Source organism: Camelus bactrianus, chromosome 24, assembly GCF_048773025.1.
Source record: "Camelus bactrianus isolate YW-2024 breed Bactrian camel chromosome 24, ASM4877302v1, whole genome shotgun sequence".
Lineage (NCBI taxonomy): Eukaryota > Metazoa > Chordata > Mammalia > Artiodactyla > Camelidae > Camelus > Camelus bactrianus.
In genome coordinates, this window is record NC_133562.1 from 2,774,699 (window position 1) to 2,794,489 (window position 19,791).

The 19,791-nt window shown below is 42.5% G+C and overlaps 1 protein-coding gene across 2 annotated transcripts in view; it reads right to left on the reverse strand.

The window, feature by feature from the left end:
- Positions 1 to 19,791, reverse strand: part of PTPRM (protein tyrosine phosphatase receptor type M) — a 605,027-nt gene that overhangs the window by 205,424 nt on the left and 379,812 nt on the right. The window contains exons 12-14 of one of the 2 annotated variants that reach the window (XM_074352449.1): positions 14,151 to 14,424; positions 12,725 to 12,761; positions 5,914 to 5,988 (exon numbers count right to left, since the gene is read on the reverse strand). In XM_074352449.1, the coding sequence (XP_074208550.1) occupies positions 5,914 to 5,988; positions 12,725 to 12,761; positions 14,151 to 14,424 (386 nt within the window). The remainder of the gene's footprint in view (positions 1 to 5,913; positions 5,989 to 12,724; positions 12,762 to 14,150; positions 14,425 to 19,791) is intronic. The other variant, XM_074352450.1, reaches the window with a different exon arrangement.

Consider the following 19,791-nt stretch of genomic DNA (forward strand, 5'->3'; position numbering starts at 1 on the left):
GGGTGATGGGCGTGGAGGGAGGTGGGGGAAGGGCTACACAGGGGAGAGGGGTTGTCCATTCAAAGGCTTCTAGGCTGTTGTAAGGGCTGGTGTGGTGATGTGGACGGGGAGGTGCTGAGGGGTTTCTGACGGGGAAAAAGGGGAGAGTTCTAGTTTTACCATCAAATATCATAAAAGCCAGTAGACTCAAAAGATGATAGGGGAGGGTAGAGCTCAGTGGTAGAGTGTGTGCTTAGCAGGCACAGGGGCCTGGGTTCCATCCCCCAGCACCTCCATTAAATAAATAATAAACAAACCTAATTACCTCCCTTCAAACACAAAATAAAAAAAAAAAATTGAAAAACATTAAAAACTAAAAAAAGATAATGATAATATCATAGAAAGAGACTGAGAGGACCTTAAGGGAATCACAGTGAGAACTTGACACAGAACAACATGGCCTTTCTGTTCTGTGAGAAAAACAAGTGTGGGCTTAGCAATGAGAGCCGTCTAACTGGTGTGTGTCTGGAGAAAAGCTGGACCTTTCCCCTGAGGACACCAGACCCATCTCAGTGCTGTCTTCCAGATGGAATCAAAAGCCCAAGAGAAAATACCAGAAATTCAGCGTCGCGGCTGGACAACCTCAGCGCTGTGGAGACCTTCTGGGGCAGAACAACCCCCCGGAGGAGCTGGCATGGTGGGGCCAGCCTGGACCACCGACCACACAGGCAGAGACACTAGGGGGATGGGGGGGCGGGGGCAAGGAATAAACCACTGGCCTGAATCCGCCTGTCTTTGCCATTTCTCCAGAAACACTTGGAGGGATGGGAACCAGCGGCCAGAACGCAGGCCACGGGGTTTCCTCAGGGCTGAGGGTCAGCCCAGAGTGGGCGGGGGTTCTTAGTGAGACCCCAGCTGCAGGGCGGGTGGGAAACAAGGAGGGCCTGCAGGGGTGGGGAGTGGGGAGGGGACCCCAGAGGAAAGGGTGACGTCCAGGCAGATGCTCCGGCCCCAGGGCCCCAGGGCTCCAGGCACAAAGCCTATATCAAACGTGTGTCCCTGACTTTACTGACTCTCAGCCCTCAGTGAGTCTCAGGCCTGTGAGTCTCCTTTCCTCAACTGAGAGCTGTCAGGGTGTTTCTCAGGCGGCTGTTGGTGGTGAGCAGTTAGTGGAGGAAGGCGGTGGGGTCTCTGGCACGCAGTCTAGGTCACAGAAGGTTCTCGGTAAACACTGCAAACGCTGTTCTTCCTTGGCAGAGGCCTAGTTCAGTGACTTCCACGGATTCTATTTTACATTAAAAAAAAAAACCTCTCTGTTCGCTTGAAGAGCCACATCAAGGAGAAAAAGGAATTCCCTGGGATTCGGTTCACGGGAGCTTTGCCGATATGCTGACAGAGACTCTCTCTGTGACTCAACTTTGGCCTGGTGCTTCCGAGCCCCTTGGACACAAGCGGACATTTGTGCCCTGGGGACGGTGCCCAGAAGGAGCTAATCACATACCCTCACTTCCTTTTTCAAATGTCATCATCCAGTGGGTCACTGCTCTTCCCACAGGAAGGAGGGAGAGGGGACAAAAGATTCCTCTGAGACCAAACTCCAGTCAGGGTCCTCCGAGGCCCCCTCCGCAGGAGGCCCGAGGCCTCCACCTAGGCCCCCAAAGACTTGAACAGAAACTAATGCAGTTTCTTACAGCTCAAGGCTCCATCTCTGGGTGACCCCTGCTTCCCTCAAAGTGCCTGCCTGAGAAAACCCAAGGCAGCGCAAGGAGCTGACCTGGTTCCAGCAACACCTGAGGACAAGGCCCCATCTCCCGGCCTCTGTGGAGGGGGCAGCTTGACTACCACAGGGACCAGTCAGCAAACCAGATGGGGTCACATGGCCCAATGTCTCACCTCCCCAGCTCTACTGAGTCCCCATCACCTCCTCCCTGCTCCCGTCTCTTCCCTCTAAAGGCCCAGCCACCTCTGAGCCAGCTGAACCGAAGCTCAGTTCAATCTCCTACAAGGCAGCAGACACTGAAGAAAACCTGGTTTTGCCACTTTAGCTAATGTCAGGCTGTGTTTATCCTCCGCAACACCGAGATAGGCTACATTCCTCGTTTTCAAACCTTCAGACTTTATGTGGGAATAATTGTTGGTTAGTTCTCCCTCTCTTTTCTTTTTTCGTACTAATTATATCTAGCAAGTAATTCTACATGCTCTGATATATGTAACTTGTACTTGAATCTCAGAAGTCACTTTGTTTCTAAATACTCTGGGACACAGATCTTATCATTTTAGACGTATGGGTTAACCAAAATGGGATGACAAAAAATATCTGTTTAAGGGAATTATTCTCCACAGCATCTCAGAGCTGGCTGGGTTTTTAAATCAAATAGAAATATCTTAATATAAAACAAACAGCCTAGAGATATTTATAAAATCAAGGGAAAAAATCTTAAAGAGGAATTTCTAGCGTGTACAGCTTTTCATTATCTTCCCAAAGTAGTTCTATATTATAGACAATTGCAAAATAAAGGGAATAGAGTTTCTAAGAAAGTCCAGTTTCTAGAACTTTCTCTGGGTGCACTCTTTAGAGTAGGAATTTTGAGGTAAGACAGGAGCTTGGCTCCAATGAGATATTCTGTTTCCTTTCATAATCTCCCAGCTACAGTGGTTTAGTAATGTGTTTTTTAAAACTGTGGGTTACAACCCATTAGTGGGAAATGAAATTGATTTAGTAGGTAGCAACTAAATTTTTTAAAAAATGAAATAGAATAAGATACGACAGAACGGAACAGATCAGAGAGCAGCTTATTCAGGGAGCAGCTCTGGTCATGCTGTCTCTAAATCTTTTGCTTCAGTTAAACATGTGGGTGTGTGTACTGGGGGGTGATGCATTCTGACTGTTGACTGAGGACAACAAAGTTTAAGAACACCCCTAGGCAACGACAGGCTTGCTTATCAAACACACCAGCATTCTGAGCATTCTGCATCTGAGCTCCATGCATTCAGTGAATTAAATCAGCCAGTATTTACGGGCACTTGTGTTGGGTCTGACATGGTCCGTGTGCAGGGGGTCAGGTACCAGGCACTTGTCTTCTCTGTGTTAGGCAAGGAAGGGAGGACCTGTCTACACCCAGGAGAATAGCACTGGCATGTAATGCGATCTGGGACAACAGGACTAAGTCACAGAGGACCCACTATCTTATCAACGTGTCCTGGTGTCAGCGCACCCTCCAGGAGCATTTGAAAGGGCAAGATGTCAGCACAATTAAAACAAAGCAGACCAGAATACCGCCCAAGGTGCTTCAGAATGTCTCCCTCATGATCTCCGGCTGGCTTCCAGAAGGAACTGTGTTGATCTAGCAGACAACGGGTCACAGACGTGAAATGCTCAGAACTGCCCCACTGGCCATTCCCTAAGCCGCTCAACATGATGGGGAAGGTTTTGAAACTCGCTGTCTTTTTCCCACGTTAGTTACAAAACTGCTGTCTCATCTTCACCGCTAAATGACAAGCGTATCATTTTTTCATTCATAAGAGCTAGTGTGTATGTTGGTTCTGACGTCACAAATGCAAAAATATCTGATGCCAAGAGCCTGGGCAACCGCACAAAGCAAACCTGTTCATGAGAGTTAGCACATCTTTACCTGCAACACAGAAGGTGCTGGATAAATGTCAGTCAGTGATTGAATGAATGAGGTCTCAAGCCTGCAGTACGACTCATGAACACATCTATTAAACAAGACAGCGTTACTGTGCTCAAAGTGGATGGCTGATGCAGATGGAAAATACAAAAGAAATGTTACTGGAGCTTGGATTTATCTGGGTGAGGTTAACCATCATTAGCAGCAGCAGTGAAAACTGAAAAAAAAAAAAGGATGAGTAGTTTTTTTTTTTTTAACTGGTTTTTAAGGCTTATTCTCACACTCCATCATTTTAATCCCTATAAAAACAAAGTAATGATCACCATCACCTGCCGCCCATAAAAGAATGGCAGCATAGGTACTGTGCTAGGTACGTGCAGGGCACCTGCAGCTAGGTATGTGTCTTTCTCAGACTAGCTGCAAAATAACAAGGAAGCATGGATCTGAAAGCCTTGTGAAGGAGGCTACTTAGGAGGTATCTTCTCAATTTTTAGTTTTGAAAATTTGAAAGACTTTAGTTTTAAAAGTTTATAATTTAAAATTTTAAAAATAATTAAAAAATTCAAATTAAAAAATCTAGTTTAAAAGATTAAAAAATGTTTAAAAAGTTTGAGAGAGAACGCTATATTCAGAAGCTGCATTTACTTTATTCCTAGTAAACTACGTGCTGAATTTGAAGGTAGTGGATTATAGGGAAAGTCTCAAAGGGGCAATTTATATTTCCCACCAGCACTCATTCTATGATGGTGGGCAACCTATTTTTAATGTTTGCTGCCAAGACTGGTACCAGCTCAGATGTGATGGGGGCGGGGTGGGGGGTCAGACCTGCTGAGGATCCCAGATTACCTTCTAGGTGGACACATAACCCTACAGGAGCCGTGGACCAGGCCTGAGCTGCGGAGTTTTCTGAGGGGAGGACTTCTGTGAGAGGGACACTGTCTGTTTTCCAAGTACTTCTACTGCTGGGAGGGACTCTTTGGAAGTTTGGGATAAGAGAGCGTCTGCAGCAAGCAGAAGCTCAGCCAGTAAAGCAAATATGCTTAAAAGAAGCTTAGAAGCAAGGGAAACAGACCTGGTAATGATATGTTTATAGCTTTTAGGCCCTGAAACAGAGGACTGAACATATGTATGGAATTGCAGCAGAGAAAAAGTAAAATTCCTGTGTTTCTTTACCTTATAAAAAGTGGCCTATAATTTTCCTGAGTCTCAGTGGCTTTATTTTCCAAAATAATAAGCTCGCAGAAAAACTTAAACATTCATGAATTCTTCCTAGGAGCTGAACTTTGCTTTTCCTCTTAAATGTTAGGGTATGTTAATTTCATGCACACAGAACGACTGCTGAAAACCTGTGGGAAGCAGGCGTGTGTTTCTTCCTTGGCTTTCATCATCCCGTCACTCCTGTGACCAACTACCACGTTGCTGACGTCCCTGAAAGCAGACTCTGAGCCCTGCCCAGGTAACTGTGCTAGAAATCTGGACGGTGGCAGCACCAAACTTGGTCCCCTGGCTTCCCTCCACCCACTCATCTTGGATCTGGAGTGATGGGACTGGATGTTGTTCTGTGTGAGTCTATACGCTTGTCCATACACACCTTTAGTGGTGCCACCGACGGACAAGCTAATTGCTTAGTGTAAAGGAGCACACAGCTCAATTCCATGACTCTAAGCCATTCAGTTTTTTTTAAAACTTCCCTAAATTATGCAGCGCATTTGACTTGCAGATGTGCCTCTGCTTTTTATAAACAGTTTGCTTTGAAACAAGGATCTATAAGGAATGCAATCAGCTCGATTCCAGCTGTATGTTCAAGAAAAGCTGTTTGTACACCAGCTTTGGGTGGCTTCACTTAGGAACACTGGTGATGAGGCTGTGTATTGCTAAATGTGGGTGCAAGCTGGACCCTATGAGGTGGAAAGAAACCTCTCTCACCCTCTAATCGCAATGCCTTTCTAGCTTCATCTGGATAACTGGGAAGACAGCTTTACGTGTGGAGACTGACATCCTGTCCGATGGCACTGCTGGGGCAAGCCCGGCGTATTTCACTCCATACAACATTCGGCGAGAAAGGAACATACCAACAGACAAACATACAATGAGGTCATGCAGTGGGTCTGTGCTCGATGCATGGATGTAAATGTGCACACGGAAGAGGCCAAGCACACCACTTAACGCGGGCACAGGTCTGGACCAAGAGTTGGAGACACTGTCAACAAGCCTTAAGCGAAGGAGGAGATGCAGAGGGGAAACGAAGCTGAGAAAAATGAGCGGGAGATGGGCAAGATGACTCGTCTGTACTTGAACGTCTGACCTGTCCGCTGGTCGTCGCCTGCAGCAGGGGCGATGCCAACATGAGGAGTCGTAAGCTGAGTCACGATTATCGCAGCTACGGCAAAGGAAGGTTCCCAGGTCAGCACGCATGAGGGAAGAGAAAGCCAGACTGAAGCCAGGCTAGCAAGGAGGATCTCCATCAGCATATCCCATTGTCTCCATTTTCTTCCAACAACAACAAAAAGAGAAGGAAAAAGAAAAAAAGAAAGAAAGAAAAAAAAAACCCCACAGCAAGCTGTTGAACTTTGTGAATTTGTTTCCCTAAAGAGGCAGGCAGTTAGATTTCTAACTATGACACCGTTGCAAGTTTTGGCTGAGATTTTGGATAGACTGACTAACATTAAAAAAAAAAAAAAAAAAGAAAGAAAGAAAGAAAAGAAAAGAAAAAAAAGGAAAAACAAAAAACATTAGTTCTCAGTAAAGATCTAAACTGAACAGTGTTTCCAACTGCTGTTGAGTGGAGCATAGATTCATTGCTAATTATGATGATCCAAACTTGAGGCTTTCAAAACGCATCAGGTTATTTAAAATTCTGCTAAATCACAATCTTTTTCTCTTCTTGCTAAAATCAACTTTGTAAAAAAATGTTATCTTCTCTCACTAAAAACATTTTTACATAGAGAAAGTTCTCTGATAACTAAATTTCATGCAGAGCATTTCCATTTAGGGACTTTATTTTGTCACATTCAGGGAATGAAAAAAAAAAAAAACGCATCTCAAAACATCCGTTAAAAAAAATGAAGGCTGATCATTGCCTTGGCTACAGTTGTCATGGTTAACATGTGACCAAAGAAATGATTAAGATTCTTGAAGCGGACCAGGCGAGCTTCTTGGTTTGCCTACACAGCTCAGCAGTTGTGTTTAAATGGTTAACATTTATGACACACAAATATTGAAAAAAAAGAGAGAAAATTAAAACGTCAGTTCTAACGTGATGCAGCTGGAAAATGATGCAAAGAAAAAATATTGGAAAATTAAGAACAGGCTTACATGAAAGATTACTAATTTAAATGGAACAGCCTGGGTGCTATTAGAAATGTGGCAACGAGTAAGGAAAATAGATCATCTACCATCTGCAGACAATTAAACCCAAAACTGCTGCTGCATAATATTTTGAAATATCCCTCTGCTCCGTTCAAACAGTGCTGTTCCTCGGAACCAGACAGCAGAAGCAACTGGGTTTCAAAGTGGTATAATCGTCTTTCACACGTTATTAATGAAAACTTCCCAGTCTTGCTCAGTGAGATGAACAAACTAACAGTTTGGTTGGAGAATGGAGAACTCCCGAGGTATTGCAAAGATAATTTTCTTGGTATGACACAGTATGCAATTTTGCATACTGATGTAATAAATTGTAAACAGTAAAATGCTATTTCTAAGACTTGTGACAAAGTTGGTACCAATTTCAAGTTGACGCACAGAACACTTTCTTGGTCACAGACGACTATTGTTCAACCAACATTCGTGCACTGTTTTCCATTATTTACAGGAAAATCTGACCTATTCTACTTCTGAGAAAAATTATATCATCTTTTATCAAAACAGAGCATCTATCCAATATTGTAAAAGGTGAACGATCTGAACAAAAAGTCCCTTGGGAAGAGCTGTGTCAGGGAGCCAGGCACTCACAGCTGAAAGGCTCAGAACTCAAGTGGAAAAGCACACTTACAGACATCAGGGAGGGTTCCTACGGGGTCTTTCTGTTCTGCCTTGTAAACTGTCCCTTTGTGACTGTTACTCTTTGTTACGAGGAAAAAAATGTAATTTCATTACAAATCACCTTAGAAGAGGGGTCAGCCAACCCACTGCTTGCTTTTGCAAATAGTTTTTTTTTAACGTTTACAAAATATTGGATTTATTTGGGTAGAATGTCCATTTTTTCTTCTTAGAGCGCCTAAATTTTATGTAAGTATGTATGTATGTATGTACTTAAACACCTTTACTGTGGTAATGGTTCTTGCACAGTAAACTACATGTCTTTCAGATGTATGTTTTGATGAATTTTGACAAATGTACACACCAATGAAACCACCACCACAATCAAGACAGCTAACGTTCCCATTACTCCCCAATAGTGCAAATAAAGTTTTATTGGCACGTGGACATGTTTGTTTGTTCACATGTGGCTGATGGTTGCTCTTGTTTATTAAGGGCAGGGCTGAGGGGCCATCCTGACGGCTCAGGAAGCCTAAAGTATCTCCTGTCTGCCCTTAACAGAAAAACCTGCTGCCCTCTGTCTGCAAGTATCAGTAGGAATAAACTCAGGGTCTCCTTTAGCACAAAGGTGCGCTCGGGAGACTGACACACAGCAGTGTGTCCAGCCCCCAAGTGTCACTTCAGTTACACATGGTGGGGTTCCTGGACTCTGTGAACCAGTGCTTACCAAACGGGGTTTCAGAGGACTCGAGCCTTCCTTGAAAAATGAGTTTGGGTCAAATAATTTAGAAAACGCCAGGCTGGACAAAGTTGACCAGGTTTCTTTCCCCAGGAGCTTCTCAGGGAACTTCATGCCCTCATGACATATGCTAGGAAGACTTCAGATCAAGAAAAGGAAATCTTTTCTCTACAAAACGCAGAGCGGCAAATGCATATCGTATTTGTGTTTCTATTTCTAAATCCACAGCTAAATGATGGCAGATTAGCATATAGGAGTGGTCTTACTATGTAATTTGTTTTCTCGGGTACTGAATATGAGTAATTGAAAGGAATCTTAATTAGCTTGACATCTCCACAGACATTCTTCTCAGCTCTTTTATCAGTGTACTTTCATTCTGTAGCACTGTGGCTTAGAAAGGATGGCACTGCTTTGAACAAAACAGTGAACAGAAAAACAGTCTAGAAAAACCTCTCAAAGAGCCTAGTGATTAAAAAAAGAAACATTCCCATTTCTGAATATAGTTAGAAACTGTATTGAAACAATAGAAATCCTTCAAAGTTTCCTGAAGGTCTTCCAGCAAAGCACACTGCAATACAAATGTAAGTTAAACAAAAGACTACACTTAAAACAGGGGAGCGTCTGTGCACAGAAAATTCACCTTAAAATATGACATTAGAATAATGGTTTCGTTTTTTTGTTGTTGTTGTTTACACTTTAGCATCTGACTAGTATAATACTTTGGGGAAGAATTTAGCATGTGCTTTCATGTAGTTTTTGTTTTGATTTCTAGCTAGATTGCTGTCAGCCAAATCATATCAAAGACAAGTGAATTCATATGACGTCCTGCCCCAACACACTAAACACAGAGACAAACAAAAAACTCCCAAACTTTTACAAACTCAGAATCCTCAAAACTTAAAAGGTGATGTGTTTACGCATCTACACCTAAAAGTCTCCCAGATTACGCTACGCCTCACACAGGCGGCACTCAAATAATTTTTAAAATAAATGTATTTCACAAAAGAGCTCCCAAATGTTTATACTGTCAAGGAGAAACATAGCTGGCATCACGTGATGGAAAAATTATTTTATGAGAGATTAATGCAAAGTATACAGTTTAAACTGGTTGTATTAATTTTGAACCTCATTTAATACAAGAAACCTAATTTGCTAATAAGACCGCTTTCTCCTTTTCAGTATCTCCTGTCAGTTTAGAACTGATCAACAAAGTCTTCCAAAGCTAGCACAAAAGAGGTTCAACCCTACTAGTCACCGACAAGCAGTCACGGGGGATGTAAAAGCCAGAGAAAACACATACACTGATTGCTAAGACCCAGGTGGATCAAGGGGTCTTAAAAAGAATTCAAGTATCAAAATCTGAATGCGATTCAGAATCAAAATCGAAATTAGGAGAATCTAAGAAAAACTAAGAGCTATTCTATGCACTCCACCATAAAGGTGAAAAAGAACCCTATGAATTGGGAGGGTGACCCCAAACATCATGCATATTCTGTCACCATATGGTGTGTTTTTAACTCGAGAGAGAATATTCTATGATGAATTTGCCTTTAGCTAACCATCAAAATACAGTCAGAGATACGTACGAGGAATCTAGACATGTAAACTAAAGGAGGAAACATGAAAACACAGGCAGTCCCTCGACATATGAAGATACGTCATAACACACCTTAGATTTTTTTCCGGTGTTTAACTTTATATGAGGCTTTATATTTGAGATGATTCGTGTGAAAATGTACACTTGTAATATTACTAAAATAATCACAACAGTAAGTTCATAACTAGCATGAACTATATCTTCAAGAGACGTATCTGTGTTTGAAATTACAAATTAGATCCTTCTGAAAAAAAAAAAAAAACCCCTTCATGCTTTCTCTAAAAGACATTTGTCAACAGTTGTTTCAGGAACACAGTGAAATCTTTGTAAATTCAGAATGCTGCTTAGGAATGTGGTTTAGTAGCTGAAAATTCAATCAAGCCACCATGCTGTCAGCAAGACACGCATGGCAAAAAAGTCAGGATGTTTTAACTCTTGTAAATTTCAAACATCTTTCCTGTATGGTGCCAGTCAAGTTATCAGACCTGCCTGTTTCTCTGTTTTGACTATGGAGTCAGGATGGAAGGGCTTCCTGCATGGCAAAATAATTTTCAGTATGAACTGTAAAATTACCTGATTATAAAGAGGGTAAAACATTAGACAGTGCTATAAAGGGAGGTTGCTGAGTCCGTATTTGTAGAAATTGATGAAATAAAATAGTACTAACTAGTGTCATTTCACCTGGAAAGAGACTATCTCCCTCCCAAGGCTATGATTTTATGAACAGAAACGATGACGGGATGCAATGAATATTAAAATTTGTTTCTCTCTTTCCCCTGCAAAAAGGCTATTTGGTTGGATAGCGTTTGTGGCTGTGTAAATGTCTGCAAATGACTCAGAAAATATAAGCAGGAATAGTTCGTCAATCAGGTCATCTGATTGCCTAATCAGCCTTTGGTGAATTGGAAAACAAATCACAATATTGATTAAATCAGGCTGATGGAAGAAAATGATCCAAATCACCATCTAATTCAATCTATTGTGAAAACAGCCAACGTCAGGTTTCCATATTTACTAGTGTGTTATTTATGTAATTATTTAACTATGCAAATGAGTAGGATGACAGTTCGTTGTTTTCAGAGCAAACTGGGCAGTGACTCAGCTCTAGTAAAAAGGAGGCTAGACACTTATCCAGTGCAATATACAACTGGTTCTGCTGGGTGAAGAGACGTGAGATAGAGTGAAACACTTTGACCCACTGGTTATTATCTGAGTGACCTTGGCAAGTCAATTCATCTTCCCGGTATGCATTTTCTTCATCTTAAAAATAAAAATAGCAATGCCTGTCTCCTTTCTGACAGCACTGTTGAAGAAATAAATGAGAACATGCACATGAAAGTGATTTTAACTTTCAGCTGTGGTGTTCAACACGAGGCATTATAAATTAGGCACACTGGAACTGGCTTCTTGAGACCTCAAAGGTAAGCAGAATTCAGTAAAGCAATCTGAGTGTGGGCGATGATCTGGAGGTCTTAAGTTACGTCGATACCTCATTCAAAGGCCTTAGAATACTGTAATCGTTAATAGTTAATAGCGAATTACAGTTTAGAAAACACATCAGTATCTGAAATTTCATTTTTTACTAATTTATTTTTTACAAACTAAAGGCTCATAATCAGGTACAATATGACATCAAGAACTGAGTGTTTTAAAATCAATGTCCAGAGATTCTTGGAACCAGAGCTATGAGCCCGTAAGGACAAACAAAATACAAATGAGGCGCGTCCCTTCCACGAGCCCTGGCATACAACAGGAAACCAAGAGATGTTTGTCAAGTTAACTGAATAAAAAGGTCAGGTGTCTTCAGGAAATAAGAATTCAGTGAGAATTTGGAAAATGCAGATGGGCACGTGCAATAAATTCAAACTATGTTGCCTGAACGTTAAGCAGCAAAAACAAGATATTTTCATCCAACAGAACTCATCAAGGGACTACCCTGACCTGATTAAATCTGGTGCTCTACGCATGTTTCCCATCTTTTCTGAATTAAATCTCACGGCACTTTCTCCTAGTGCTCAGGGTTACTCTAATGGTCTGAAAAAAAACGTAGTTAGCGGCAAGTGTTAATTTATAATGCCTTGTTTTAATGCAGCATTGTACGTTTCTCACACACTTCCACAAGTGATGGTTAAAACCACACTGGAAGGCAGATAGATCCATTACAGTTTGTACACACACATACACACACACACACACACACACACACACACACGCGCGTGCGTGGCTGCTCTCTTCCTTAGAAGGCCCTGTGTGGTGAGCTGACGGTGGTTCACCCTCCATCTCGGCCTCAGTCACATTTTCTCAGGATTTTATCCAGGCCTGGGAAACAGAAGTTCTGCAATAACATCACCTGGCTCCTGGGTTCAGAGACTCACCTCACCAGTGAAAACAAGCCCACGCAACGCCACTGTATAGAGCTTTCCTAACTAGACAACTGCATTGAAACAGCAGGATGTATTTTACTATTTTGCTTATGAAGACTCACTGGACACAGTATCGGAACGTATGGTATCACGGTTTAAAACTCGCATATGAGGTCATAGAAAAATTAATTTTAATAGAATTTTAAAAGAGATAACCACTGAAAACTGCTCTGAAACCCAGCATGATGACCTCTTATCTGGAAAAAAGATCTACGTGAAACACAGTTTCACTGCCACATGACCCCAGCACATCGCCATGAGCACGCACGCAGCCACACGCTTGCTTCAATGATGCTAATGTTTCAAGAAGTTTTGAAACGCCATCTAAAATCTTAAAGGACATAAACTAGGAGAGCATCCCACAATTTCAACCTACCTTTTGTGGCCACTCGAACACAGTCTATTTTGGTTTCCTGTGTTAAATAAAGAGGGGAAAAAAATCACTATTCATGTTTTAAATGTTAGACAAACAAAATCTCTGTAGTTCTCTTTAGATACGAAGAGGTCTCATTGTTCCAGGAGTGGCATTAACCACACAATGCTCACTCCTTGAACCTCGTTCTGATACATTTTCTGGCTCCAGTGCCAGTGGTGGTAGTGGTGGTGGTGATGGTGGTGATGGTGATAAGGGTGGTAATGGTGGTGCTGGTGGTGGTGGTGGTGGTGGTGGTTGTGATGGTGGTGGTAGTGATGGTGGTGGTGATGGTGGTGATGGTGATAAGGGTGGTAATGGTGGTGATGGTGGTAATGGTGGTGGCGGTGGCGGTGATGGTAGTAGTGATGGTGGTGGTGATGGTGGTGGTGGCGATGGCGGTGGTTGTGATTGTGGTGGCAGTGGTGATGGTGGTGATGGTGGTAATGGCGGTGGTGGTGACAGTTGTGATGGTGGTGGTGGTGGTAATGGTGGGGGTGGCAGTTGTGATGGTGGTGGTAATGGTTGTGATGGTGGTGGTAGTGATGGTGGTGATGATGGTGGTGGCGGTGGTGATGGTGATGGTGGGTACCTGGGGAGCAGATGGTGAGGTTAGAGCTCTACATGAAATGTCTCTGCCCAGTGGCCTCTGCCTTCCCTCTGCAGACCCTTACTCTCTCCTTGTGCAAACACTCCTGGGGAAGAATCATGTCCCTAGTTTCCCCCTTCTCACTGGCAAAAGTCAGTGATGGTGCCCAGACCTGCACTGTGAAGGAGGGAAACCACTGCAGTATCTGGAAACCTTGCCCTTCTTTCTAAGGAGACTTCCATATCTCATCAGGGTTCTGGTTTGGTCTGAACAGGAAAGGGGAAAAAATTCAAAAACAACTTGATAGTTATTATTTTGTTCCCATTTAATCTTTCTAAAGCTGTTTTCTTTTAGGGAAAAAAACAGATAACTAATTTAGCCCCTGCTATAGGAAGCATGAACTCTAGTGGAATCAAAAGAAATGGGACAGAATATGCTGAAAAGACAGAAGTTGTGAATCTCACAAAACTTTAAATGAGCTGAACGTATGTGTGGTAGCTATGCTAGTTTCCTGTAAAATAGAAAGCTAAGCAGAATTACTGGCCAACCTTCAGTAACAAGTAAAAACGGAAAATAAAAACCATCATGTTGACAATACAGTCTTTCTACCAAAACAAATACAAATAGATCCATTTCTTCCCATAAATTTCTCCAGGTGAGAATAATTTTAAAAAGAGAGAATGAAACACATTTATTCCAAGGAAAAATACACAAAAGCGTGACCACCTTATGTAATCTGACTGTGTTCACATTCATAACCCTGAACTTGGCCTTAATAAACAACCTGTTTGTAAAACTTACCCCGTTGGCTCTACTGGCAGCTTGGAAATAAATTCTGTAGCTTTTATGGGGTAGGAGTGGAGTGTTCCAGTATCCATTGTATGTCTTATTATCACCAATGGTGAAAGGCTGAGCAGCCTGGAGGCTGTTGGCCGGGAATTCTGCAGCGAAATAGTACTGGGAATTCAGGATGGAAGCATTCTGGAAGTGGATTGGCACTGGGTAGCATTTTAAGATTTCTGTCGTCTTTTTTGTTCTTCGAGGGCGTTCCTCCTCAACAACTATTTGGTAGACACTAGAAAAAAGAGAGTATTATCAGTGATACTTCACGATGATGGAGCTGATCCCCTTTGGGATCCACAGGAAACCCCAAGTAAAGAAGATACTGGATATCGTCCATAATGTTAACCATTTACAGTAGCCAAGACATGGAAGCAACCCAAATGCCTATTGACAGACAACTGGATAAAGAAGATGTGGTGTATTTATACAATGGAATACTACTCAGCCATAAAAAAGAATAAAATAATGCCATTTACAGCAACATGGATGGATCTAGAGATTGTCATTCTAAGTGAAGTATGCCAGAAAGAGAAAAAAAAATACCATATGATATCATTTATATGTGGAATCTAAAAAAAAAAAAGATTAAATGAACTTATTTATAAAACAGAAACAGACTCACAGACATACAGAATAAACTTATGGTTTCCAAGGAGGAAAGGGGGTGGGAAGGGATAACTTGGGAGTTTGAGATTTGCAGATACTAACTACCACATATAAAATAGATAAACAAGTTTCTACTATACAGCACAGGGAACTATTTCAATATCGTATAGTAACCTATAACGAAAAGGAATATATGTATGTATATGTGTGACTGAAACATGATGCTGTACACCAGAAATTGACACAACATTGTAAACTGATTTTACTTCAGTAGAAAAAGAATGCAAAAATAAAAAAACAAGTAACAAGTACATATGGATGAGGCCACTTGCTCAATGGAAGAGAGGGAAAGCGCTTCAGCTAAAAAAAAACCTTTTTCTGTAACACTCTCTGCTGTTTATGTGAGCAGGACACCAAGACAGTGTTCTTCCTCCACGTCACTGAAAAGGAATTTGTCAATGATTAACTCAGCTTACCTAATAAATGAAGTTAGGTTAACTGCAAGTTTATAAAAAAGGCAATGTAATACTTTCTTCAGGGACATCTGTTATGAACCCACATGAAGTCTTATCAAGTCACGAGACACAGTGTGTGATGATTCGGATTAATCAAGGCTTAACTTCCCATACTTTCTTGTATTCCTTTGTCTTTTACCATATTCGGTCAGTGGAAAGAGATGATGTTAAAAAAAAAAGCAGAGAAAAAGGACTGGAATGTCAAATCCAAGGCCCTGGAGTTACAAGTAGTTTCTAAGACTTAGTCATGAACAGGTTGTCTGAATTGCACACAAATATACAATGGGAATGAGTAACCTCTGAAGATGTCTGCAAGGACAGATGTCCCCGCGGAGGGGTGGATTTCCTGGTGCTGACCCATCTTTCCCTCCCAACCCCTTCCAGCATCTGAGATTTTTGAGTTAGGAGAATGGGAGAAACCTTGAAGGGACGGACTTTTTAAGTGAGATATATACATTTACCAGAATGATGAACTTTTGTGCAGTTTTGTTGGAAAAAAGGTTTCTAATACTGAGAAAAACTCAACCTTAAAAACAGCTTTCAGAAACTGAACCCAGGTTAGATTGCGGGTCCTTCTGGTGAGGAGACAGGTCTTTTCCTTACCATATCAGAAAAGCACTGAGCAGGAGCAGTGCCGACTGCTTGACCGCTCAGTACGGGCACTCATTCATTCCAGGAAAACAGAGTAGAAGGGAGGTGTCTCCCATCCCCACCTGCTGGGGAAAGCGAGAGGTCCCTCTTTGCGCTCCTGTCCCTGTGAATTCTGAACGTGCACCAGTGAATCTCCCGTTTCCGGGAGTACAACGTTGCACACTCTGTTACGCCTGTGCAGTGCAGCTGTCATTCAGTTTGTAATTCTGTCTGAGTAACAGTCAGCTGTTGTAGGTCATCAGAATGACTGCTCAGAAGACAGGCAGTCCAGCAGGTTTACCGTGTAATGGTAAAGGGACTTCTGAGTCGTGATGTAAAACTTAAAACAAAAAAAAAGAACAGGAATTTGACTCTTACTCCCTAACATCAGAGACTCTCTATTGGTTGTGGAAGATGCTCCAAGTCTGGCAGAATTCTTCCTGCACAGCGGATCTGACATAGAAGGAAGAGTTTAGGAAGAATCTTCCTATAATGGGGGGGGGGGGGGGGCCAGGGACCCAGACAGAGACAGAGGGGACTTTGATTTCGTGCCCCCTTCTCCCTGACTCTTTACATCTAGAGTCAGGCATGGTGATTAAAATATAGCTGCCAAGTTCTTTGACATCTCTCCCACCAAGAATGGGGTTGGCTAACCTTAATGACTGCAGGTAACCAATAGAAGGTAACAGAGGAACAATGGGCAACTCAAGACTTCGGTCAGAGAGAGTGGTGCATCTCCAGCCTGGTTCCCTCCAGCTCTGCAAAAAGCCGGCCACTGTGGTCCCACCAACCTGCACTGGCCTGAACTCAGTCCTGAAGAGCTTCCAGCTGACACTCTGTAACCCTGACAGCCATGTCTGGGGCCGTCCTGGAAGGTCACGCAGCCGAGCCTTCGGGTGACGGCAGCCCTTAGAGACCCCACACAGGAGCCCCAGTGGCCCACCAAGACACGGTCAAACAGAAAGTGAAACTCTGCTAAGTTTTGGAGTGGTTGGGTAGGCAGCAAATATTAACCAGAATACCAGGTCATGGAATAGCAAGAACAAAGGGTCAAAGTCAAAGTCAAAGACTGGCACAACTGCCGAGGACAGGTAACCCACGGAGAAGGCTGTCCCGCCACGCCAAGAATTATCAACAGCCTCAAGAAAGTGTAACCGTTCCCATGCAATGCCTTCTCGGGGGAGGGGGATACCACGGGGGAGGGGGGCCTCCTTCTAAGCTCGACTCCCAACTCCTAAAACGGGGGTTTTAAGTCAATGTCTTTCGGTCTTTTTTTTTTTTTTTTCCTATGAAATGAGAGAATTAGATGGTTCTCTAAGGGACATTTTATATTTCTTTTATTCAGAATTTTTATCCAGTAGACAAGAACCACTCTCACAAAACAGATAAGTCAAAGAATAATTCACTGCTTTGCAAAGAGAATCCCCATTAAATAAAATTATTGTTAACACTAGCTGTCTTTGATCAGCAAGCTCTTCTAATTTATTTGCTATACGACATGATTTTCCAAATCTCACTTTAAAAACAATGTCTGGAAAACTCATTCTACAAGACAAAGTAGAAACATTAAGATTTACGTGAAGAAAAAAAAATTTTCAGAAATTACTCCACACAGGAAGTGTGAGGCCAGCTGCCTTGCACGTGTAGGTTTCATTTCTCATTTTACTGATGAGAAAGCTGAAGTTCAGAGGTGAAGTGCCCATTCTTTTCAGGGCACGCAGTAATTAGACAGCACACGGGGTCTCCTGACCATCAGTTGACACCGTCCAAGCAGCACCTGTTGCAAAGTCCTGGTTAAGGCACTCCTGCGAAACTACCCCCCGGGCATCTTCACTTGCTCAGGTTGACATAACCCACACACACACCAGATCCCGTGATCAATATATCTTGAGTGTCGTGTAGCAACTCTTTCTCACTTATCCCATCAAGGGAGCTATAGACTGTAACCATGCCTCTGACCTCAATTCCTTCTCTGTCTATGTCGTGGCTGATTTCCAGGGAGCACACTCTCCTGGATTCTGCAGCGACACCAGCATCTGGCTGGTGTCCTCTGCAGCTCTGGTTCCTCCCAGGGACTTCATCACACACAGCCCTGGACACAGTGATCACCTGCTTCTCAACTCGATTCTCACTCCACTAGATGAAAGATCAGCACAGCCACTCAGACAGCTTGAATTCTCCTGCCACAAATACCCTCTCCTCTATGCCTTCACCCTGGTCTGGTCCTGAGGTTGTTACCTAAATGCATCTTCCCAACACCTGAAATCTTCTGTCACTCTCAGCAGGTGACCCTACCTTGTAAAAAGACTGGGACCCTCTCATGAACCCTCTCTTGGGGGCTTACCATCTGTCCCCCCATTTGACATTCTCTCACTCTGCTCCAAACTCACAAAAACACGTTTGCTGTGAAGACTTAGAGTCATCTGTGCCCTCTGATTGCTAATTTTAAGTCTTGTATGGTCCTGGAGAAGGATGAGCGTGATTTAGTCATTTCTGCATCTTATGTCACCTAGAACGAAGTGGACCATGAAGTCCTATTTCTGGAAGCGCAGCATCGTCCTGAAGTAATTTCTAGTTTAGATACTTTATACGTAGTAGTGGGGAGGAAATACACTGATACTCATTAACATGCTTTGCTTTACTAAAATGCCATCCTAAGTTTACTCTGTATTCATTTCCTGACCACCCAAGAGTTAACAGAGGAGGAAACGACCAAGAAAAAGGTCCTGTGACGAGAGTGCTGGTGAGATGGCAAGTCTGCCCAGAATAACCCACAAGTAAGCATGAACTGGAGGGACTCAGAAGCCGCATCCTACCCCGCTTCTCTCATCTCCATCTCTCACACTTTCCATCCATCTTCCCCTCCCCCCCCCAACTTTGCTAATTTTTCCCAACTATACTCAGTTATTAACTCAGTAAGTCTTTTTTCAGTGCCTAGTCCGTGCCAGGGGCTGTCCTGCTTTACCTTGAAAAGTATGATATTTGAACATTTGATATTCGATATTCGGAGGAAGAAAATTTCGCTTTGTAATTTAAATGCCATCTAAGTGAATATGGAGGAAAACAATTAATTTTTCCCAAGCACCAATTTTATGAGGATCAGCTGAAAATTGGAGAACGAAATGATTATTTAATGGGCCCCCCTTTCAGCCAGCTGGTATGTCCTACCATATACTCTGCTCCAGATACATTACTTTTTAAATGGCTACCATCGACTCATCTTCAGATGCATTAAGGGAAGAACTAAGTTGACCAGAGCAATTTCAAACCCAAAATGTCTTTTCATCCTTGCTCCACAAGACAAATTAGATTTGCAAGCATCCAGACCTCAAATCTATTTGCTCTTTAATAATTTAAGCACAGAAAGGTCAAGCAGCTCTTTTCTATTCCTTTTTATCAAAGTCCAAGTGCTAATGAAAAATGGCTGAATCCTATCTGCTGCCCAGTTGCCAAAGGGTACTGCCTCCCTGATGGAAATGAGCACATTACTGGCATCCAGGTCAACAGTACCGTGACAGAACTTTATGACTAATGTGTTTCTCATTTGTACGAATAACGTCATTTCACTGATGAGTTTCGTAAGATCTTTCCAACCACAACTGTAATCTCAAAAGCAGCCTTGAAAACCTCACTATCTGAATGTTTTTCCTTAAAGGATGATTTTAAAAAAGCAAATTCTCAAGGATGGAAACTGAGAAGTTTCTAGCTTTGTGAGCTGAATTAAAATTCTCTTCTCCTTTCAACGTACTGCTCATGTTCCCTTTGTTTATTAAAGTCGCTCCATTCCTAGCCTTCCTCCACCACTGTTCTGGAATTTAAAGTAACATAAAACCTTCCTGCAGCATTTG